This window comes from Daphnia pulicaria, chromosome 1 (genome assembly GCF_021234035.1).
Source record: "Daphnia pulicaria isolate SC F1-1A chromosome 1, SC_F0-13Bv2, whole genome shotgun sequence".
Taxonomy (NCBI): Eukaryota; Metazoa; Arthropoda; class Branchiopoda; order Diplostraca; family Daphniidae; genus Daphnia; species Daphnia pulicaria.
In genome coordinates this window covers 13,551,817-13,576,483 of record NC_060913.1, presented here as the reverse complement: position 1 = coordinate 13,576,483, position 24,667 = coordinate 13,551,817, and the positions used below count along the sequence as shown (strand labels likewise).

Sequence of the window (24,667 nt, the reverse complement as noted above, 5' to 3'; positions counted from 1 at the left end):
GCTTGACAGCGCTGCTTAACCTTTGCCCTGCCTGCCCGTCCATCTTTCTCTCTCTCATTTCTCTTCTTTCTTTCTTTCATTCTTTCTTTCTTTCTTTAGACGAGAGAAAAAGATAAATAAATATATGTATAATAAATACTTTTAACGGGATCTCTCTCAAGAAAAAAAAAAAAAAAAAAAAAGAAAAACCCCAAATTTCTCATCTTTCAAAATAATCAAATCGAAAATATACAAAACAACCAAATTTTAATTTTGTTTTTTGAAAGAGAATAAAAATGTTTTGTTTTCTTGTTATCAGCGTTCTGGTATCGTCAACAGCCGTGTGCCGTGTGCCGTGTTTTCAGTCGTTTCAAAGTGCGCGTCTGTGATCAAGATCAATAGAGTACGGGCAATTGAATAAGGAAAAAAGAAATTGTCCAAATTAAAAGAATTCCCCGTCTCTGCCACACCAAATAAAGGAGAATAATGGCAATAAATCTTGCGATGACTGGCGGCTAAATTTCCGCATTTCTTTGACTTTATAAGAAAAGAAAAAAAAATGCTTAAAAAGGAAGTCGACGGTCACAAACATATATAACTGATGCAAAAAAGTTGCCTTTTTCTTTAGAGGGGGGGGGGAAAGGAAAAAGTTACTGCCAATAGCGTCGTAAAAAATCAAAATGAAATTATGGTAGGAGATTTCAATGCTTCAACGGTCCTCTCTGTTCAAAGTCGCGCTGGTTGTTACACACAATTTCTATTGCAGAAATAACCGCGTCCCACCTACTACCCCCCCAGAAAAAAAGGGTAGAAAAAAAAAGTTACACAAAAAGTTTTGTGTGTGATTTTTTTTTCACACGGGGGAAAAAATCTGACACAAAAAAAAATCGTCGAAAATTTTTGAATTTTTGTTTCCTTCAATGGGAATGTCGATCCCATGCCGTGCCGTCCAACTTGAATGGCAGGTTTTTTTTTTCTCTTTCTGAAACTGTGAAGGGAAAAGAGCAGAGAGAAAAAAAGAAGAAAGGCAGGAAACTTGAGGAATTTGCATGCCATTTCCACACAAAAGAATAAGAAGGGGGGACCCCACGGTATATATATATGTATATGTGTACTATCTTTTTTTTCCCTTCTTCTTGTGTGACGGACCCATGTGTGTCCAGCAGCTCACGAGAGAAAAGAAAGAAGAAAAAAAAGGGCCAATGCTGTGTGGTACTTTGTTGGCTGTGCATGAAAGACGAAGAAGAATAAAAGAGTCCAGCCGGATATATATTATAATGGGCCGTGTTGGTCGAGACAGGAGGGAAAAAATCAGGAAGAAGAGAGAGAAAAGAAATAAAATTAAAAAAGAAGAAGCGAGGGAGGAAGAAAGGAAAGGCTTCTTTCGACTTAAAAGCACTCACTCAACTATTGAGATAAAAGCAAGAAAAAAAAGAGAAAAGATAAATCAGCAAGTTCAATCAAAAGAAGTAACGTTCAATTTCCTACTGACAAAAAAAGTTGAAGGAATTCCAACTTCTTTTTCCGCCTTTATTCTTGGGACTCTTCACAGAAAGCACGCAATCGAATTGATTATACTTCAGTGAACTGCGCGCTCCAGTCACGGGACACCAAATAAAGAGAATTTTCTTCCTGGCCGTCATTTTCTGATTTCTAATCAAAAGTTTTTTACTTTTCAGTCGGCGGGCGCGCTCGGACCCGGCAAACGTCAACTGGACAAGCGCAAAAGAAAGAAAAAAAAAGGGTCGCCAAAAAAGGGAAATTGACAAGTTTTCAAGCATTTCTCTCCTCCCCCGTTTTATATATCCATATCAACCGTCACAGAGCAGTCAGTTAGGCCCAGTACCGGTTCTCTTTTATAAAAATTCAAAAAAATAAGTACCCCCTCTGGTCCCAAAAGGCTCTTTTTCATTTTCAAAATGACCTTCTTTTCATAAATGACTTTTTTTTTTGCCTCTATTGTCCGCGTTCACAGCACCGGGGTTAAATGGTGTGAAGTGTACTCATACACACACACACATATAGTAGCTGGCATCCCGAAGTATATGGTGGTAAGTCATGTTTGTACGGTCCGTCGAATAAGCTATAGCCCCCCCATTTTTGGCTTTTTCTTAGCCCTCAGCTGCCTGGGCATGGCCGCCTTTCATTAATGAAAGTCGAAGCGCCGATTGTCCCCTTAAGGGGTCACACCTGGGCGGACAATGATGTTGACCTTTTTTTTTTTTTACTTTCCTAGTTCGTTTGATGCTCCATCCGAGAGAGATTGAAAAACGCGCAAAGTTTCCGACACTTTTATACTCGAGGGACATGGGGAAATATACTCGACTAGCTCGCCTATCTATAATTCTATATATAGAGAGAGAAAGAAAGACAAGAAATAAGAGAGAGAGAGGATTGTGATTGTGTGGCGGCGGCGCGGAAGCTTTTAGAAACAAATTCAATAAAACGGTTTATACTATACGTGTGTAGGCTATAGGGCAGCAGCCAAATGTTGGGTGTATTATTATTTATACTAAGATTCTCTTCTACCTTTCTCATGGGGGTCATGTTTAGCTTGGACACCTGAAGAAGAAGAAGAAAAAGAAGAAGGAAATAATAAAAAAAGAAGAAGAGAGCCACCTGAGAAAACTCCGCCTCTTCCAACTCTGTCACAACTTCAACCCCAAAGTGCCACGGTGCAACTCTCACAGTTAGTCGTCTAGCTCTCCTTGTTGTTTTGGGAGAAGAAAAGAAGCTGCTGGAAGATGGCTGCCATACAACAACCATGTTTTCAACCCTCCTCCCATTTTTCGCGCCTCTTTGATCCGCCCAGTTCGAAATCCATCACGTTCGGATCAAAAGAACTTTGAGAAAGAAAAAAAAGAAGAAGAAGAAGAAACTACCGACTCTAATATTTTCTTCTCCTTTTGTGTCATTTCCATTACACCCAACATGTCCAGGTTATTAATTTTCTATTCGAAAATGCGGCGCTTATCAACGACGGGTCGAAATGTATTTCTCTCTAGTGGATAATTTAACGAATGACCTGATTGTGACGTGACCAGTTTCGACCAAGAGACTCGTCCTTTGATCACATTTCTCGGCTACAAAGAGACTGCTGCACGGACTCGTTTAGCTTTTGAAAGGATTGAACACTTGCGCGCTGGCCGTGTGCTGTTTGCCCGTGTCCTAACGGTGAACGAAGCCCCAGAAACAACAACGTAACAACATTGCCTGGCAGCGGTGGTTTTTTTTTTTTTGTCTTTTCCTTTCACTCAAGTTAGCACGTACGCAAACAGTAATAGAGTCCAAAAAATACTGTGAAACATGTGTGACGAGTAAAAACATATCAATAAAAAAGGGAAAACAGACAACTGCACAAACACAAAAATAAATAACCGCAGCAGACGGAATAATCAAATGGCTATCGCCAGTTGGCCGCGTTCAAACTTGTGAAATTTAATTTAATGGAAAGAAAAGAAAAAAAATGAAGCTAGGCGGATCGATCGTAGTCAAGGAAGTGATTTGACGTTGGTCGTCCCCGACAATTTCGGTCATTTTCAATTCTGACGGACACATTGTGAGCGGACACAGCGGCCTTCTTTTGTTTCCCGCTGCTATTTATTACATACCAGTGACCCAATCAATTATAAAAGAGTGTCCCACGGACGGCAAAATGAGACATTTCCCCCCCTCAAGTATTGGCCTTTATTGTGAGCGTCCTTTTTGCTTTTGATGGGAGAAGAACAGACGACAGATTTCGATTGAGATAGAGACGCCATTACATATTGTATAAGATATCATGTCGGCAACGACGTTTCCAAACTCCACCCTCGGAAAAAGTAAAAAAAGAAAACGAAAATGCGGGAAAAATTGAAAGACAAAACCTGTTGAATTATTTGGTTTCACGGAATCGAGAAATCTCCTCTGTTTTATCATCTCTATCTCGCACAAATCTCCCAAAGTCCATCTTTGATGAAGACGATCGTTTCTCATTGAACAACAATAAGAAAAACTCTGAGGAATTCCGTTTTTTTTTCCTCTTCTTCCTCTGTGGTTTCTGATGAGAAAACTCAAATAAAAATATCATCCAAACATGTGGGAAAAAAATAGATATAAAAAAAGGGAACCATAGTTCTTCTTTAGGGGGGTGATGTCATGTGGAGAGAGAGAGAGAGAAAGAGCAGATCGATCATTGAAATCGATATCAGAGGTATGTCCGTGTTGTGAAAGGAGGTATATAGGCGAGCATTTGGGGGTCTCACTCTAGCATTCCTTCGATTGTCTTCCTCTTTTTTCTACCTTCGTGTTCCTTCTTACTGTGTGTGTGTGTGTGTGTGTGAGCGCACACGAATTTGGGCTCGGAATTCTCCGCACACATTCTACCCTCCATCTTTTTCTTTCTTCTTTTGGGCCTTTTAAGTTGATTGAAAAATCCTTTTCTCTCTCTCTTTCTCCACATACATGTGTGGAGTAGTAGCACTGGTAAGTAATAAGGGGTGGGAATGTCGGGAGGTTAGCGAAGGATCAAAGTAACTGGGCAAGAGAGTAAAGAGAGAGAGAAGACTACAAGGCAATCCCAGGAAGGGCCAAAGATAGCGCCCTGCTCACAATATCAGTTGCCGCCGATAGATTTCTTGGCTACGTTGTAAAACGTGATTTTCCAAAGGCCGCACTACTTAAAAATAAAAAAAAAGTAACATGTCGCCCATTTTGTCCCTTTCTTCTCACCTCCCCCATCCGTTACAACAAGGTGATGCAAAAGCTACTGCTCGCCCTCGTCCCTCACCGAATCAAAAAGGTGGAGGGGAATTTAGAGGGGAAAAATATATATATATTTAATGAAAAGAAATGTTTTTTTTCTTGATGGTGAAATCCCCTTCCCAAAAGAGAATAAAGTAAAATGAAGAAGAAAAAGAAGAAGAAAAAAAAAGGAGTTAGAGATTGATTGATAAGTCCCTTTTTTTTCCAGCCAGAACTGCCAGCCCCCAAAGATGGCGGCCATTAGTCGTGACAATGAAAATGCACGCATTGGACCTCTTCTTCTTCTTCTTCTTACAAATAAAAAAGAGATTTATAATACATAGACTATTTGAATTTTTACTTTACTTTTCTCTCTTTTATCTACTACTGCTGCTCCTACTGGCTGCACCAGAAGATGTCTTTTTGACAATACCTGTCCCCCCCCTCTTCCTATTTCTAAAAGAAAAAAAAAGTGTTCACCCCAAAGAGAGTTGGGGTTGTGTGTTCCATAAATAAGTAAAGTCCCTCCTTTTTTTTTTTACTAGAAGGAGCAAAAGATGCATAAAGAGGATTAAGAGTCGTCCCTTCAATTCCCTTTTCCTTGTGTGTACAACCGTATAGGCCAAGACGTGAACGCTGGTTTTTATTTTTTGGTCTCTATTATTCAGTGTCTCCGCTTGTTCCAGCTGATTTTCCAAGGGGGAGAAATAAGACAAGGACATGAACACAAGAAGAGGAGATATGGCCTCTGCCAGAGTCCTCTGCTGTGGGATGCCAAGTACAATGGCACAGCCCAGCACAGCACACACACACAACCTGTTTGGCATGTTAATGGACCGGGGCTGGAAGGTAGAAGAAGAAAAAGTGAAGAAATATCATAAAAAAAAGATGTGGGGGGAGAGGAGAGAAAGAAGTGGGGGAGGGAAATAAAAAGTTGAGCCCAGGTGTGAGAGAGTGAATAGAGCGCGCACACTACTTGCTGCTGCTGCTGCTGCTGCCCAGGAGAAGTTGCGAGTCTTATTCCACCAGAGCCCAGTCAAAAGAATCTCGAAAAAGAGAAGAGGACGATCGAGTGGAGGATGCAAGAAGATGGAAGGCAACAAATAAAAGCTGCGATGGATAAAATACACAAACTACAGTACCCTGTAGATACCTATAGGAGGTATGTGTGTGTATAAAAACATAGCGGTGGGATGTTGACGAAGCCGCTCGTCTTCAAAGTGCCTGCCCTCTGGCACTGATAATTGTCACTCGAAGACACCAAAGGTATGCGCTCTCTCAAGACGCCGCCATCCTCCTCTTTTTCCATAATTATAAAAACGACAAAAAATAATAATAAGAAAAAACCTGAACACATTCGACTGTGGAATTCGCCATGCCGATTCTTATGCTGGGAGCGTTTCCAATCCGACAGACACGAACGAAAAAGCGAAAAAAAAAAAAAAAAACGCATTTTCCAAAGATATACTCCGCTATGGAAATAATTCAATGTTTGCTGCAATATACGATGATGATGATTTTATTATTATTAGGGTATTGATCTGTCGCTTTTTCTTCACGTGTCTGTCGGGTTGGAACTGAGCGTTTCGTGTAATCGATTCATGATTTCCCGTCCGGTGCTCGCAGGTGGGCAGGAAGTATAGCGTCCCTCGTCTTTTTTTTAAACATATAAACGCGCCGAGTTATCCAGAAGAAAGAAAAAAAAAGTTTCAACGTCAATAAAAAATCGATGAGAACAAACTACAACCGTCACCTCGAAAAAAATCCCCGTCAAAACTTTTTTTTCCCCGATACAACCTCGAAAATTTTATATAAAAAAATAGCTTTTGCTATGGTCATCACTTCACCAAGGGGAGAGAAGAAGAAGAAGAAAAAAAAACACATTTACGACTTTGAAATCGTAATGGTGGTGATGATGATGTAGAGAGTGATATCCTTCAATATTTATGTGCTACAAGACGTCTAGTAATAGTTCCGTAATAGTCTAAAAGGAAACTATCAGATCCGAGAGACCCCAACTTGGTCACGATCGTCCGGGGTCCTTCGGTCATTATTTAACTATCTAAAAGAAAAAAACGAAACGAAACGAGCAATGACGACTACAAAAAGAAGAAGAAAAGGAATTTTTTGTGTGTGTGTGTAAAAGGTAGAGCTCTCTCTCTCTCTCTCTCTTGAGTAATATTCATACGTCGTAGACATTTCTTTTTTTCTTCTTCAAAGAAGCAGGAGCTAAGGCGTTCACGGCAACACACGGGTCGTAATTACCCAGAGGCTCGGGCGTTAATTACGCAGAGTGAGCGGAGGGAGCTGAGTCAGGAAGAAGAAGAAGAAACCTTGTGTTTGGTGCGCTGCTGTTTGCTTCTACCATCGAGTAGGAGAAGAAGAAGTAGAAGAATCAAGAGAAAGAAAAAAGAAATATATAATGAAGGTGAAAGAAGAGAAGGCGTACAATCCACGCATGGGGATCTATCCAAGTAGAAAAATCAAAATCAAAAAAAGAGGAGCCAGATGAAATGAGTGGCGGTGACATGGCAGAGTTTTTTTTCCCCCCCTTTTCTTTCTGGACATTTTCGAGACGAAGGAGTTGAAGAAGAAAGATGAAGAAGAAAAAATATCCTCGACAGCAGCAGCAGCAGCAGCTATATGGCAGTCCCGTCTTAGGGAATTATTAAAGTGGGCATAGTCTTTTGGCGCTCTGTTTGAACAAGGAAACGGACCTCGTCATGCTGACGTCATCTTTCTAAATTAATTAAGACCCCTGGTCACTGCGCGTTTTTTCTTCTTCTTCTTTTCTTCTTCTGGGGGAAAAAGCTCCGCCTTTCCTATCCGCCGACGCCAACTCGACATAAACTGACGCAATCGACCGAATCTCTCCCCGATTTTTTCTTAGATGATTAACTCGAACGGAAAACCCGAAATTTCCGCCGAGGTCTGACCTCTGAAGAAGAAGAAGACAAAATAAAAGATTCTTTCTTTATTCTAAAGACAATTGGCGAAATACCAAACACGGAAGACAGACGAGACTGAGGACGCAGCGACAACGGGCGATGATGATGATTCCTAGTCAGCCAAACGCCATTGGATGCGTCAGACGCTCGTTAAGGCTCGACAGCTTAAAAGCGAATGGAATGAAGAAAGAGAGAGATAGCACTCGAGATATAGAAAGAAGAAGAAGAAGAAGAAAAAAACTTGTTGATGTTTTTAATATCGTACTGTCTGCTCACGTTAGGACACGGACGCGATCGAGAAAGGAAATAAAAGAAAACGTTGACGGGACCCAAATGACTTGAGCGAATCACAGCCTCTCTCTCTCCCGACAGCTACACCATTCCTCTCTCTCTCTCTAACCGTATAGTGGTTTATTATTATAATAATTTCTTTTCTTCAACGGGAAATTTTTTTTTAGGGGGGGAAATGTTTCTAGTCGGGGGAGTTGAAAAATTCATCAAGAGAAGAATGTCGATTTATTTATTCAAAATTTCTTTCTCGGCCTTTCCCCGAGATAGATAGATAGAGAGGCAGTGGGTAGAGAACATTATACCCGAAAAAAGAAATGAATCAACACCTTAACGCATCGGAATTAAGATAGGTCGTTAAATATAGGGCGGGATTGAGACTAGAGAGAGAGAGAGAGAGAGAGAAGAAAACCAGCAAGAGATGCTGCTGCCCAGATGGTCTCGAGAAGGTAAAGATGATGATGAGGGTTCTAGTGGATGCTGGCCCTGGAGCGCATCCACCATGTTTCCTATTTTATTTTTTCCCGTGTTGTTTCTTTTTCAACGACGGCATTTTAAACATCTCTCAAAAAAAGAAAAAGAAAAAAGTCAGTTGTGTGCTCACACATGCTACAAGACCGCCTTGGTGTAGTTGCAGTAGTAAAAGTACTCGACGCGATTGACCTCTCGCGATTGACCCGAGCACGTGCCCTGCAACTCTTAGTATGTGCTGTGCGCTCACCTACATACGGAGCCGAGTCCAGCGCGTGCGTACAACGCACACATAAACAGATGGCCAGGTAGACACACACACATACTCATTTATGGGAGAGGAGAAAAATAAAGAAAAGCGAGTCCTATATAGTGTTTCTATCTGGCTGGGTTTTTAAGGTAAGCGGCAGCAGGACGCTGGCGTAATGAACTCAAGTCGGGATGAACTTGGCAGCGCAGCGGGAGACAAATGAAGGGAACGGTTATGATCGATGTCGAAAAGAGAGCTTGCCAGCCGGATAGCTGACTCTCGCTCGACGACGAGAGGAGAACAACACAAAAATGGGAAGATGCTGTGAGCTGCTGCTGCTGCTGCTGCTGCTGCTGCTGCCCATTGCCAAAGAGCGTGACCTTTTTACACAAGAAACCAAATAAATAAAATACGGGAAAAGAAGAAAGAAAAAAAAATTCCTTGAATTTCCAGCTCTCTCGGGCTCGGATGATACATACGAAGAGAATTCCAATCGATTCATCATTCCTTCTCTCTCTCTCGGGCTCGGACTGAAACAAAAAGGCAGCGTCAAGGTGGCGCGCTCGCTCGCTCATTCAAACAAACAATGACCTGCATTCTTTTGATTCGTAGAAAGAGGAACTTAAAACGTCGGCGGAGCAATGAAATAAGCAAAAAGCTTCCATCAAAAAAATATATAGTTGCGAGCTGAATTCAACGACTTGCAGGTCTCTCAGCTTTGACACGGACATATATTACACCAGATGCGCGTGCGCCCCCAATAGATCTACACGTTTGATTGTTTTCTCTCTTCTTCGTCTTTTCTATCTGTCTGTCTTATTATTCGACAAAAAGAGAGTGCTGCCATTAGCGCCGCACCTTGATACCGAGAGCGCGAGCCAGAGCTTCTTCTTCTTCTTCCTCTTTTAGAAAATAAGAGACACCTCCGGAGGCCACCCTTTTTCTCTCTCTCTCTCTCTCTCTCTTTGCCCTTTTTTAAACGAGTCACCGAGCGCGAAACGCACCGCGCTCCAAAATGGCTGTTGTGTTCAATAAAAAAGGGGGAGAAATAAAATAAAAAACTTTTCAAATCCGAGTGTACAAGTCACCGAATCGAAACAATCGACAACAGTCCTCTTTTTTCGTCAAGGCAACAAGAGAATGAAACAATAAACCCGAGACTTTTTTTTCCTCCCGTCGTAGGCTACTCTTTTGGCTTATTCTTTCTGTTACGCAATTAGTGCACGGCTTTTTTTATTTTATTCATTTTCGTTGATAAATCAAAACAAAAAGAAACAAGGCAAAAACGTCGGTTTGTTGGTTGCATTTTGATTTCGTTTTTATTTCCTTTGAAAAAATTGGACGGGGCTTTTTTTTTTCAAACGGTGGGAAAACAATGACGTGTCGGCGGACGAGACCGAGTCAAAGTCGACAAAAAAATGAAATAATATATAAAAAAGGGGGCATCTGAATCACTAGAATGATATGTATAAATACAAAACAATAAGGGAATAAAAACGAGAAAATGAAAAACGAAATCAAAGAAAAAGTAAAAAACTGGAGAGGACGAGAGAGAGAGAGAGAAAAAAGGCCGACCCCCATCTGAAACGCAGCGGCCCAGGTGATGTAGTAAGACAAGCCACGACCACCCCCGCTGTCGTACTGTGTTCTCTTCTTTCCTTTTATTTCATTCATTCTTTCTTTCTTCATTCCACTCGGAAAACATTTTCTTCCACCCAAACAAAAAAAAGAGGAAAACAAAACAAAAAACCCAAAAAAAAGATGAAGAGCCGAAGAGAGAGAGAGAGAGAGAGAGAGAGAAAGGACGTGGCCGTTTTGGCTGCTGCTACGCGCGCCGATGCAATTAATTTATTCAAAATGCAGGAATCTCCCGCTAAGGAAAACTAATTAATCCCTCTACCTCATCGGATTCCCGTCTGTGCAGGTGTTTGTGTGTGCTGCCTTCGCCTACACACACCCCAAATCCCATCCTATTCCAAAATAACAGATAGATAGATAGATAGATAGATAGACACACATACAAATATCCAAAACGAATGGAAACAACAAGACAATCTTTTTTTTTTTTTTCCTTTTTGTTTTGTTTGGGTTGCTGTTGGCCTCTCATCAAACGGATCGTTCCGCACGAACCAATGAAAGATGACCAAATCGAGTGTCTAACGTCTTTTAACAGGCCGGAATGCGCGTTTTCTTTCCACTTTCAAGACGAGTATGACAAGACGTTGAGAAGGTTTGAGAATGGATCGTGTCAAGACTCACCGCCGGCCATGACGTTGGTGCTCGACTGTTGCTGGGAGTTGTTGTACGAGGATGATGCGGCTGCGGCGGCAGCGGCGGCAGCCAAGGCTGCAGCTGGAACTCCGGCAGCTCCGTAGCCCATTCCGTAGAGTTGGTGGAGGAGCAGAGCTTCTAGCTGGGCCGATTCCGTCGCGTTGCTGCTGTTGGGTGGCGACGTCGTCGTCTCGGCGCTGGATCCACCGACAGGTGTCGGCGTCGACGGCTCCTGACTTTCTTGCTGATGTCCTCCACCCTTGGAAGGACGGGCGACCGAGGTCGGCATGTCGTCACCGTGCTTGCCCGACTGCTCGGCCACGTGGATTTTGACGCGCTCGATATGCTGATGCGTGAAAATGTGGTCCTGGACAGCGTACTTGTGCGAATATTTGAAGTCACAAAGATCGCAACCGTCCGGCTGTTTCGCGCCGACGTTGCTCTCGATTCCGGACAAATCGCCGGCCGCTTTCTGGGCGTTCAATTTGTTCTTCTTCTCCTTGGCTCGGGCGTTCTGGAACCAGACCTGGACGACGCGTTTGGGCAGGCCAATTTCACGGCCGAGGGCCTCGCATTCGGCCATCGTCGGTGTTTTGTAGTCGGAGAAGAGTGACTTCATGACGCGCACCTGGACGGCGCTCATCTGAGTGCGGAATCGCTTGTTCTGTCCGCCGGAAGCCGAGCCCGTCATACTAGCGTTTCCCGAATTGCTTTGGTTTCCACCTCCGCCCATTTTGTTGTAGGGCAAAGGGGAAGACGGATTGCTCTCGTCAAAGTAATCCATGTAGTGCTCCGAGCGGTTGTCGTCCGTCCCGACGTCCGACTGCATGGCGCTTTCCGGTCGCACTTGTCCCAGACCCTGCTGGAGTGGCAAAGGTCGGCTCAAGTCCAGTGGCAGCTCTCCGGTCGGATTGCCAGTCGATTGGCGTTGCTCGTTGGTTGGTGCGGCCGCCGGAGTCGGCGTGGCATTGTTGTTTCCGGCATTGGCCAGATAGTCGTTGGCGTAGCGTTTGAGAGCGTCCTCGGCCTTGCCCTCGAAGCCGGGAAGAGGAGCTACAAAGCCCTGGGAGTAGAGGGACGAGAGCATCGAGAGTGAGGCCATCGACTGCTGGTAGTTGGAGACGGCCGAGAGCCGCTTAGTCAGGGCTTCCTGGATGGCGGCTGCCGAATTGGCCTCGCCGGCTGCCGAAGTGGATCCGGACTGGACAGAGTGACTGGAACCTAAATGGGGAGATGAGCTTGTGTTCAGGTTCATTCCAGTGTCCGAGTCTTCGTCGGTCATGTCGGGCAGGGCGTCGATGTTGACTTCGCCTTTGGCCAACTGATCCGGGTGACGACCGGCCAAATGTGACTCGAGAGCCGATTTGACTTTGAACAAGGCCGGACAAAATGGACAACGCTTGTTGATGACCTGGGCATGGGCCCGGAACTGACCTTTGCGCTCGCGAGCTCGAGTGTTCTGGAACCACACCTGGACGACGCGCTTCTTGAGTCCGACTTCGCGTGAGATCGTCTCCAGCATCTTGCGAGACGGATTCGATTCCAGCTGGTACTGCTGGTACAGGAAATCCAGCTGCTCCGGCAGGATCGTCGTTCGCAGACGCTTGTCACGCGGTTGTCCGTCTCCGTCAGTGCCACCACCTCCGCTTCCGCTGCCACCGCATCCACCTCCGCCACCACCACGGTCTTCGTCGTCCTCGACCACTTCGTGCTTCCGCTTGCTTCCAGACGGAATCAGGGAGCCAGAGGATGGCGGGGTCATTTGGCCGCTGCTTCCGGCGCTGACTGCCGGCAGACTGGCCGAGAGTTGAGCGGCCGCAGCCGCCACGACGGCAGCCTGATGCTGCTGAAGTAGAGCCGCATACTGAGTCTCCATTCCGGCCGCCATTTTGGCAGCGGCGGCGCCACCCGAGAAGAGATCCGGATTCATGATGTGGACGATTTGATGTTCGCGCCACAAATCGAATCGCGAAAATGTCAAGCCGCATTGCTCGCAGTGGAAAGCGGAATCGTTTTGCGACTGTTGGTTTTGCTGCTGCTGCTGCTGCTGGGCCGGCTGAGTTTGGAACATTTCCGGCTGCTTGGGTGGCGGCGGTGGGGGTGCAGCCACGTTGGATTCCGTCTTGATGATGGTTGACGACGACGATGATTTCGGTAAAATGGTCAATTGAGGGGCAGCACCACATGACGAGGCCGTTCCGCTCATGACGGAAGCGTCGGCCAATGAACTCGAATTGCTGTTGTCATTGTCTGACGAAGAGAAGCAAGCGGCAGCCTGGGCAGCGGCCGCCTGAGCCACGGCCGATCGTTTGGCGTCTTCCTCCTTGAAGCAGTGAGTTTTCTGATGGCGGATGAGCTCGTAATAGCGCTGGAACACCAGCAGACACTTTTTGCACTGGTAGTTGAGTCCTGGCGTGCGCTGGAAACGGCCCGAGCCGTCCGGGTCGGTTCCGGCTCCTCCTCCGCCCGACGTTCCAGAGCCTGGCGTGGCCGATCCCGAAGTGGAGGCCGGATCACCGGCACCTCCGGCCACTGGCGGTTGATTCTCGTAGACTTTGCGAGCCTTTTGACGGGCGTTCTGGAACCAGACGACAATGACTCTCGGTGAGAGTGAGAGCAGTTTCGAGAGATACTCGAGATCGTCGTCTTTAGGGTAAGCGTTGTTCTCAAAGAACTCTTGCAGTACCTTGATCTGGTAGTCGGTGAAGCGCGTCCGGTTGGCCCGTTTGCCAGTTGATGATCCAGGACCGCCACCTCCACTGCTCGAGTTGCCTCCGCCGCCACCTCCTGGAGGAGTCAGAGGAGCCATCGGCAATGGCGTCGAAGTAGCGAAAAAGTTGAACGGGCTTTGGTCACTGCTCATGCGGCCTGGGCTCAAACCGGCCAGTCCGGCGGCAGCGGGACTAGGAAGAGCCGATCCGCTGGTGGTCGGGCGAGGAGGGAACATGCCTCCGCCCGGCCCAAGGTGACAGTTCTTGGTGTCGACGTTCAGTTGCGAATTGATGAGAGAGGCCAATGAAAGGTTCGTCATGGGCGATCCGCTTCGGATGTGGAACGGATTGCCCGGTGTCGTTGGCAGCATTTGTGGAGTCGAACGACTGGCAGTTTCTTCGGCTGTTGGTTCGGGCATTTCCGCCACCACTTCTTTCTTGACTTGAACGGCCTCGGGTGTAGCTGGTGGAGCGACCGAGGCCATCGACGCTGCTGCTGCTGCTGCTGCTGCTGCGGCGGAGGCGGCTGCGGCGGAGGCGGCTGCTGCAGCCGCAGCGGCCGTCTTTGCCGCTTTGCTGTTGGTGGCCGGCGTGGGCCGCGTGCTGATCAGAGCCCTTTGAATTTCCATTTGCTCTTCCGCTTTGAGTTGAGTGACTTTGGTCTCGCCCGTCTTCTCGTACTCTTCCAGGTTGAGCGTCGTGCTGGGCGGGTTGCTGAAGTTGTAGGGCGAATCTTTGTTGCGCTGGCGCTCCTTGAACAGCGTATTGCGGAACCAATGTTTAATGACTTTGGGAGGCAAGCCAGACTGGCGGGCCATTTCGGCGATGGTTTCCTCCGACGGTGAATTGTTGATATCGAAATGAGCTCGTAAAATCTTCAACTGGTCGTCACTGATCCTCGTTCGAGCCCTCTTTTGTTGCTGACCCGGCTGCTGCTGCTGTTGTTGTTGCTGCTGGCCATTGGCCGAACCTCCTACCTGCGAATTGTTCGCTGCAGAACTACCGGCGGCGGATTGCTGTTGCTGCTGCTGCTGCTGTTGTTGTTGCTGCTGCTGTTGGAGCATTTGTTGCTGCTGTTTGGCGTATTGTCCGGCTTGCTGATCCATGGCGGATTGCAAATAAGGATTGTTTTGTGCAGCCTGGGCGGCCATGGCAGCTTGAATGGGATCAAAGTGGCCGGCGGCCATCATGAAAGGATTCATCAAAGGTGGTTGCATGTTCATAGCGGCCAAAGCGGCGGCCGGCATGTTGAAACCGAGCCCGGCAGCACCGTGAAGGCCTAATCCGGCCAGACCCATCATCATCGGGTTGAATTGCTGTTGCAGTTGGGAAGCCAAGCCCATGGCGTTGAGAACCCCCTGCATGTCGCTCATCTGCTGGGCCAACGATTGGGACTGCTGCAGTTGGGCAGCCTGCTGCTGGGCCTGAGCCTGGGCAGCCGATTCGGCAGCACTGGTTGAAATCGGAGTCGAAGTAGCCGTCCGCGGAGTCGGAGTGTTCTCCGGTCGGTTAGTCGCAGTTGTCGGTTTCGATGAAAGTTCAGCCGGAAGATCGGCGGTTGGTTCGCGTTCGGGTCTGTCGATATTGCCCGGCGGCGGGAGCCGTTCAACGGGTGACAAATGTGGCCCCACTCCAGCCGGAGTGGAGGCGGAAGTATTATTCAAATTGGCCGTCCTCTTGATTTCGTCGGCGCATTGTTCGACGCAATGGGGCGGAACCATCTGGCGATGGACCTCCTCGCTGTGAGCCTTGAGAACCCAAATGCTGGAGAAACTCTTGTGACAGAGCGGGCAGACGCAGCGCTGTATTTCAGGGGCTTTATCCGTTCCTGATTGAGCGTCTTGCGTCTCCATGGCATTCTCCTTGTTCTCCTCTTCCGCCGGATCGTTGCTGCTGGCAGTCGAATTGTTGAGATTGACGCCGCCGCCGCCGCTCGCTTGTTGCTGTTGTTGTTGTTGTTGCTCCTCTCCTCTCAGCTGCTGCTGTTGCTGTTTGGGTTGGCCGGCACCGCGTTGCTTCTGGTGACATTCGTTGAATTGCATCACCAGCTCAAAGCCGTAGCTGCCCAGCAGGTGCTTGAGCATGCGCGAAGAGCGGCGAGCCGGCAGGCTCAGCTTGTTGTTGTTGTTGGTGTTGTCGTCGGGTAGGGCAATAGGCGACTCGGCGGCAGGTTCGGCCGTCTTGGCGTTGTTGGGCCAGTTGTTGTCGACATTATTGAATCCAACGGCCGAGTAATACTGCTGGACCAGATGTTGTTGCTGCTGCTGCTGGAATATCTGCTCTGGCGACAGCCCGTAGAGTTGCCCCAGGGCCATGGCCAATTGTTGTTGCTGCTGCTGCTGTTGATCTAGTCCATTCTCGACGGGACTTGTTTTACGGCCGGGCAGGGCGGGCGATTCGGGCGAACTCAGGGTGTGACTCACGGCCGTGCCAGGAGCCGGCTGCTCGATCAACGGCCGGGTCAAATCAATCTGACCGGCAGCGGCCAGCTCTTGCAGTTTGGAGGCTCTCGTCTGGTGGAGAACGGAGCGCAAGTGAATGTCCAGGGTGGAGCCTTGACTGTAGGCCACTTTGCAAATGTTGCACTTCCACGGCTTGTTCCCAGCCGGTGACTCGTTGTTGACGTTGACAGCTCCCGTCGAGCAGTTGGAACTGGCCGTGACGGGTCGTTCGGGTCTGGCGACCAACGGCGGCAGGGTGGGCGTGACTGGTGAGGCTGCGGCCGGTTCGGCAGCTCCTCCGGTGAGCGAAGCGGCCCTTTTGAGCTTGTGCAAATGGCTGACGGAATTGTAGTGAACCAGGAGGATGTTCTTCTGCGTGAACGACTCCTTGCAGACGTCGCACTTGAACGGCCGGTTGGGGTCCAGGTATTTCTCCATGGGGTAGTGCAGCTTTTCGCCCTTGCGGTGCTGCATCGTCTTGTTGTGACTAGTCAGGTAACTCTGCGACGTGAACGCCATCTTGCACCGGTGGCACTTGTGGCGGCGCACCGGGTCGGCGTACGTTTCTTCCGCCACCGAGGCGCTGTTGAGGTATTCTTCCAGCGGAGTCCCCTGGTGGACCGGCTCGCCGTTGTTGCCGCCTCCGCTCACATTTCCGCCCCCAGACATTCCTCCACCCCTTTGGCTGCTGTGAAGGAGACCGGAATCGTGGCCCATCTGGTCCTGATCCATCTCTTCGCTCTCCTCCTGTCCTTCGTCCATGGTGGTGGCCAGCAGGGTGGAATTCTGCAGCAATCCAGAGTCTTCCTGGTCCATTTCGTCTTCGCCTCCAGAGAGTTCGGCGGCTGCCGCCTGTTCTCGGCGCAAGTACTCGCTAATGGCGGCCTCGCTGGCCTGACCGGCCAGTCCGCTGAGGAGCAGCGGATGCGACAAGAGGCTCTGCCTCAACACGTTGGCCTCCTCGTCCGTCAGCTCGGCGTGCGAGCTCTCCAAATGCTTTTGCAGCGACAAAATGGAGCGGAAAGAGCGGCCGCAGAGCGGGCACTTTGTCGCGTCGCGGATGACGTGATATTGCGAGTGCAGCTGCAACTTGTCCAGCGTTTTGAAGGCCAGCGAGCACTGAGGGCACCGGTACTTGTAGGCGTGCCGCTCAGAGACCGTGGCAGCGGGGGGCACCAGTGTTGTTGCCTGTTGTTGTCCGCGCTGCTGGTGAACCTGGGCCACCGCAGGAGTCAAAGTTTCGCTTTCGTCCTCGCCAGAGGTCGGCGATTCGTGCCGGGAATCTTCCTCAGGTCGCACTACTTTGTTACCTTGTGGCTGCTGCTGTTGCTGTTGTTGTTGTTGCTGCTGCTGTTGTTGTTGCTGTTGTTGCTGCTGTTGTTGTTGCATGGCTGCGTTGAGCCAGTTGGCCTGTTCGACAAGCAGCATGAGCCGTTCCAAACCCTCGGCGTTGACGTTGTGCACCGTGGCGGCGTGTTGCTCCACTTGGGCTCGGTCGGCGAAACGGTTCTGGCACAAGGGACAACTCAATCCCTGGTTGCCCGGCTGCTGCTCCATTGACGCTTTGCTGTCGTTGTTGTTGGCCATTTGTTCACCTTGCTGCTGCTGTTGTTGTTGTTGTTGTTGGAGAGCTTTCGTTGTTGTTGTCGCAGTTGTCGGAGTAGCTCTTCCCGGTTCGGCTAGTAGTAGATGAGCTCGACCACCTTCTAAACAAACACAGAAAACAAACACGCAATTTATTATTAGAAAGCTGACAACATATTTCGGGTTTGCTATGACGTCCCACGTCCGGTTCCAAACTAAACGCAACTTTTTTTCTTTTTTATCTCTCTCTCCCCATTTCAAAATCGTCTGTTTTCTAATGAGAACATATGCTAATACATAAAACTCCAAAATGTAACGAAAAGAGGATGATATAGACTACTCCATATAGGCCGCAGCTGGTTCTGTCATTTTGATTGAACAGACAATGACCCCCGCGTGTTCCTGCGTCTATTTTTTTCCGTTTTTAAATGTGTGTCGTCTCATTTGGTCGACAGATTGTCGGTTTTTATACGCCACGAAAAACGGGGGAGGGAGAGAGCCGAGCCGAGTCCCGTTCGTGCAACTGGGGTCGTGATGCGCTTTTTATTCAAACAAAACACAAATTTTTCTTTCTCTCTCTCCGGACGAAATGCAAACACACACACAATCCATGGCGTAGGAAAAGGGAGAGGGGGGGGGGGGGTAGAGAGCGATTTCATCTGACCATATGGAGAGAAATACATACAGGTGACATGTCAATGCATCCATTAGTCATCCGACCAATCCGGTTCGCTATCTTCTTCTTCCTTTCTCTCTTCTATGCGCTCTGTCTCTCTCTCTCTCTCTGTGTGTCTGTGTGTGTGTGTGTAATCATCACATTGTGTAGTCACCACCCCATCGGCTTGGTCTTTGTGAGTCTTTGTATAATAAGCGGGTTTGGTTCTTTTCTTTTCTTTTTCGTCTTCTTGTCAAATGACGAGAGCCACAGCAATTTGGGAGAGGAGAAGAAGAAGCAGAAGAAGTTGGAGGGTTCCAAAGGAATGAGAAGAAGGAAAAGACGAATTATTTATTCATTCGAGGTAGCCATCATCGTCGTATGGCGTAATAACAATCACAACTATTTAAAATAGAATAAAGGGGGGGGGGGGAGAAGGAAAGAAGAGAAGAGAACAGGATGATAATGAGAGGAGTTGGAAGGGAGTAGGGACACGACTTGGCCTTGATTTCATTCCGGAATATCAAAACCGCACAGAACAAAAAAAAAATATATATAAAATAGAGAAAAATAATTACAATCATTCTGAATAAATTTTAAAAAAGAAAGAAAAAAAAAAGAGGTGGGGAATGCGACGTTGCGCGCGCGTACTTTGCGGCCGGCCGCAAATGACTCATTCGTGATCCAATCCAAACCGTTTTCTTTTGTGATTTCACGACTTGTCTGTCTCTCTCTCTCTTATTCTTTTTCCCTCCGTCTTACATAACCTGCAAGTGCACAGACTAGTGGGGGTGGGGAGGGAGGTGGGTGGGTGTTTTTGTTTTGTTTTTTTGGTTTAGTTCTCAGCCGGGAGATATTACATGAATATTCACAAATGAAAGAAGAAGAAGAAGAAAAAAAATTCAAATCAAATCAATCGTGCCACGGCGAAGTGGACTCACCACACGGGCACGCGCGCCTCGCCGATGAAGGCCAACACGACAAGATCACGAAAAAGGCAAAAAAAAAAAAAAATAAATAAATAAAAGAGAGAGAGAGTAAAGAAAGAGAGCGGAGCACATTAACATTTCATTTCATCATTCTGTCTCAGTGCGAGCGCGCACACGATAAATACCCCAAAGTCTTGGGGAAAACAAGGTGCATAACTGCATATCGCTAGCGAGTAAAGACGAGCGAGAGCCAGCCAGCCAGCAGGAGAGAGAGAGAGAAGGACGAGCCGACACATCTACATACGGCGAGCTGGAGGCTATAACAACGGCTGACTTAAAGGCGGCCCCCATCTTCTCCCGAGGAGGAGAGTATAGAAGGGGGCTGAAGAGAAGAGGGAGGAAAGAAAAGAAGAAGAAAAAGAAAAAAAAAGGAGGCAACTATAGCGTGCCAAATTACCGGGCGCCCCGTGCGTGTCGAGCGGACCGCCATAAAATCAACACCCGGCCTTTTTCTTTATTTTTTAAGAAAAAGAAGAAAAATAAAAAAAAAAGAAGATGCGGCTGAGCGCGCAACGTTTCCCTTAGGGGCCTTTCCCGAAAAGAAATAAAAAGGGAAGAAGGAAAAAACCCTCACACCAGCTCCAACCACCGAACCTCCATAAATGTAAATATCGTCTAATAAATAATCAAAGGTGGGGTTGTGTTTCGCTTCCTATATCGCCGGATGATAGGAGGACCACGAGGAATAAAATAAGAGAGAAGGAAGAGATAGAGAGTCATCTTTGACACCTTGTATATTATACGGTCGGCTCTTCTTCTTCTTCTTTTTTCTTCTCGGCGTTATGAGAGGCGTTCAAATTTTTTCGTAGGTATTTTTATATTTAAAAAAAAGAAAAAAGAAAAAAAAAATTGACTTTTTTTTATTTTTTGTTTTGGTGCTACTGTGTCAAATTTCAAATTGCCCGCGCTTTGGGCTATCGCATTTTTCCCTTTTTTTTTTAGTTTTTTATTTTCAAATGAAGGGGGGTGGGGAGGCTATTTTCAGTTGGTGTTGTTGTCTTAATAAAGACACACACGAGAGAGAGAAGCGATGGATTGCGCAACCATGAGGAGGAGGAGGAGGTATAGAGGTGGGCGGAGTCGAAAGATGCTGCGTTGTGATTGAGATGGAACGCGTGTGGACACGAGATACTTCACACAACAAAAAATACCGAGCGTAGGTTAACAAAAACACACACAAGTACCTGTTCCATTGGCTGGATTGACTTGTGGTGGTGCCGCCGCTCCTTCGTCGTCCGAATCGCTGCCGGAAGAGACGACGGCGAAAAGGTCGCGCAGTTCCAGCGGTCCCAGCATCGGCTCCTTGGGACCGGCCGTGCTGCGCCGCTGAAGCTCGGCCAACTGTTCCAATTGGCAGTGGCGCAGCGAGCGGGCGTGCTGGAGAAGGGCCGTCTTGCTGGGGCAGTCGCACTGGCAGAGTCGGCACTGGTACTGGACTCCGCTGGCGGAGCGGCCCAGAGCCGCCGCCTCATCCGAGACGAAGCGGAAGAGCTCGACGGCCAGCTGATGGCGGGGACTGGCCGCGTGCACCTGGAGCTTGTGGACGCTGTTGGTGTAGTACTCGCAGACGTTGCAGCGCAGCTGGACCGGATTGGTCGTGCTCGTCACGTACTGCAATTTCCAGTCGTTGCGGGCTCCGCCCTCCTGGATGTGGGTGGCGTGCTGGAGCCGCTGCAAGTGCTTGTCCGTCTTGCAGTGCAGCTGGAAATTGGCCTTGAGCGTCGTCTTGTAGGCGCACAATCGGCACAGGTAATGGCCGCCAATGAGGAGCAGGGCCTCGTGCTCGCGCTGGCGCGATCGATCGGCCGCGACGTGCTGGGCAACCACTTCGGCCATGTCGCCGCAAAACACGCTGCACACCAGACACTGGAACACGTGCGACGGATTGGCTTCCATCGGCTCGGGTAACGGCTCCATCGTCTCGGGATTGAGACCGGGATCGGCCAGCGGGCCGGCGCCCGGAATCCCCGATTGCCCTCCTCCACCGGCGGCTCCGCCGGATGCCCAGGGTGATTGAGGATCTCCTACCAACTGTCCGGCTTGCCCAGGAAGTTGACCGCCCGTCATCATCTGGATGAAAAGAGCCTGCTGATAGGCCATATCCGCCAGAGCGGCTTCGGCTCCGCCGGGCGACGATTGGAGGCCGACGCCAGACGGATCGTGCTGCTGCTGCTGCTGGAGGACAGAGAGTTGCTGCATCCGCTTGACGTTCTGCTGGAGCATGATCATGTTGTGCGTGTGCTTCTCGCTCGTCATGTGGATCCGCAAATTCCGGCCGACGTTCGTCTCGTAGTTGCACACGTCGCACCGGAACGTCGGCTTGTTGGCCGGCGCCGCCAGTTTGGCCAATTGGCTCGACGACACTGACGATGAAGTGGCCGGGCTGTTTGTCAAACTGTTGGCCACCGCCGGATTGTTGACGGAGCTCGTCATGTTGGGGCTCTGGTGATGGAGCAGCGACGAGCTGGAACTCGTTTTAGACGGCGACGTCAGCGATTCGGCGCTGGTATTGTGGGCGCTAGTGTTGCCCAGCCCGTTGCCTCCGCCGCCGCCTCCGCCCGGCTGCTGCTGCTGCTGCCCGTTGCTGCTGTGATGCAATTCCTGGGCGTTGTTCAGGTGCTTGTCCGACTGCATGTGGATGCTCAGGTTGCCTTTGGTCGTCGTCGAATAGTTGCAGACCTCGCAGCGGTACGGCTTGTAGCCGCACGTGTACGTTTCGCCGCGGGCCAGCCGCGGATGAGGCTGGCCAGTCAGACAGTAGAGACACGATGTCTCGCTCTCCGGATGCTTCTCCTTCATGTGAATTTCCAGCGTCTCCTGGTACTTGTAGTGCCAGTTGCACTTTGGGCATTTCAGCGTCTTGCAGGAATTGCGGGTGGCCAGGGCCATGGCGGCCGCCGCCGAACTGCTCAGTCCGGGGCTCAGCAGTCCCTGGACCACGTCCGGCTGTTGCTGGTACATTTGCTGCTGCTGCTGCTGGAGCTGCTGACTGAAAAAAGGGTTGCCGAATCCGGCGGCCGCCGCCGCAATCGAGGCGATGCTGACGTTGGGCGGCGTCAGCTGCAGATGCGGCGAAAGCGGAGACGGCGTGGCCGAACTGGCGGCGGACGGCGACGACACGCTCGCCCGTCCGTTGTTGTTGTTGTTACCGATGGGACTGCTTGAACCTGGGCGGTTGAATGTCGAGACGGCCAGCGTTTCCTTGGTCTCAAACGATTCGTCGTTGTGGATGGGCTCGGCTTTGATGTCGTCAACGTCCATTTCGTCGGCCGGCGAGGAATTGTTGTTGTGACTGTTGCTGGGCTGCTGCTGTTGCTGTTGCCCGGCAGTCGTCATCTGATTGGCGGGCGAGGTAACCGGCTCGAGAAACGAAATGACGGGCTCTTTGCTCTTACCGACCAGCTGGAGGATGGCCGACGTGTTGGCCTGTCCCAGGATCCGCTTCTCCTCGTCGTCCAGCCGGACGCCGTGCTCGCCCGTGGCGTGCGACATGAGCGTCTTGGCCAGGCCGAACGACAACTTGCAGACGAAACACATGAGGATGGGCTTGATGGGCACCGACGAGTTGGAGTGGAAAAGGGCGGCCGGCGCCGGTGGGTTCGTCGCCGGATCCGAATTGCGGCGGGCAGAGTAGACGCGGAAGCTGTGCATGACCGGTTCGGCCGACTTGGCCGCATTCTTGCCGCCGTTGCCCGGGTACGCGCTGCTGTTGCCGTAATAGGAATTGGGTCGGTTGACCTGAGGGCGGGACACGTACAAGGCGCTGGCAATCTGAGGCAGGAAGGCGCCCGCCACGTCGTCCAGGTCCTGCGTCCCGCGACGCCCGTCCACAATGGCGCCCTCCAATTTGGGCAGCCGGACCGGAATGTCCTCCGTGTCGCTGCCGTGGCTGTTCTCCTCAATGATGTAAGCCGATCCGTCGGGATTGTAGACGATTTTGCCGTCGAATCGCTCGACGTCATCATCGTCGTCATCCTCCTCGTCGTCTTCCTCATCGACGTCATCGTCGTCGTCTTCCCGACCGGCTGGAGCCGTCGATCCGCTGGCATTGACCGACGTTTTACTTCCAGGCAGATTGGGCGAGCGGGAACTGCTGTGGTGGTGACTATGATCTTCCAGCTCTTCATCCTCCTGACCAGAATCACAAGAGCCGGCCATTACGTCGCGGGCGTCCAGCCGGGCGTGGACTAGGGTCGTCTGTCCCGTGTCCATCGAATTGGGCGGCGTCGTTGGCGTTGGCGCCGTAGGTGAAGGTAAACTGATGGCCGCTGAGGGCGTCGCTGAGGCCGCGTCAGAGTGAACTCGTGGACTAGGCACCGCTATCGAGACGTCCATTTCTTCTTCTTTTTCTTGATCTGTCGATTCAATTTCTTCTTCTTCCTCTCTCTTTGCGCCACCGAAATGGGTGTCCAATTGATTTTTTTCCTCCTTTTCTTCTTAAATCTTCTTCAGGTTACCACCTCATCATCTAATGCAACCAGACAATCAAAAAAGAGCCGGTTAGAAATAGAAGAAGATGCGTCAAACAAGTTTTTCGAGATTCAAATGAGATTTTTTGGCAAAAAATAAATAAACCGGACGGGATTGACTCATCGACTAATATCATCGCCACCGCGTCTTATATCGCAGTCAGCTGCTGACGAGAGAGCGCAGCCTATCAGGTTGACTACACAGTGCACCTACTATTTTTCTAATTGAATGAAGACGCTTTCATTCTAATCTCTTTCGAGCTGCAAGTCGGACGGGCATTGGGATAATAATACACGAGGAAAAATGCAAAGAAGAAAAGTGACGCTGCTGAATTTGACAGAAAAAAGAAAAACGAGGAAAAAGGAGACGAGCAGGAGGGGGGAGGAGGAGTAGGGTGGGTGGGTGGTGCAAATTGGATGCGGTGCGCGCGCCGCCGCCGTCGCTGCACACACAATCATCACGAAGAGAAGGCGCTCGGCTCTCTCGCCATTTTAAATGTTTCTTAACGCGACGGCGCCTCGCGTCTTTTTTCTTCTTCTTCCTCCTCTGGTTTGCGCTGCTGCGCCATATGAACATCCATTTCGCCCATCACTGTAATAAATAGCTGTACGCGTAACGCGTGTGTGTGATGTCTAAACGGGGGAGCGCTGCGTGTGTGTCGTCAGAGTCGCCACCAGGTGAGTGAGTGTGTATAGGAGAGACGCAAAACAATCAAGGAAGAAAGAAGAGAATAATTATCAGAATAGATTTCGGCTTTCCCTACGCCAACACCACCACCCCACCCACCTCAATTCGACGTCGAAGAAAGAAAAAATAAAAAGAGCTTCGAGCACATCGAGCTCACAAGAAAATAAGGAGAGACACACACACACACACAGGGAGGATTTG

General features: G+C 49.3%; 1 protein-coding gene across 6 annotated transcripts in view; it reads right to left on the bottom strand.

Annotated features, from left to right (window-relative positions):
- LOC124330698 (zinc finger homeobox protein 4-like) overlaps positions 1-24,667 on the bottom strand; it is an 87,935-nt gene that overhangs the window by 9,855 nt on the left and 53,413 nt on the right. For 4 of the 6 annotated variants that reach the window (XM_046788738.1, XM_046788739.1, XM_046788737.1 and 1 more), the window contains 2 exons: positions 20,494-23,777; positions 10,918-17,787 (listed from right to left, as the gene is read on the bottom strand). In XM_046788738.1, the coding sequence (XP_046644694.1) occupies positions 10,918-17,787; positions 20,494-23,644 (10,021 nt within the window). In that variant the 5' untranslated portion in view covers positions 23,645-23,777. The remainder of the gene's footprint in view (positions 1-10,917; positions 17,788-20,493; positions 23,778-24,667) is intronic. The other 2 variants (XM_046788742.1, XM_046788741.1) reach the window with 2 other exon arrangements.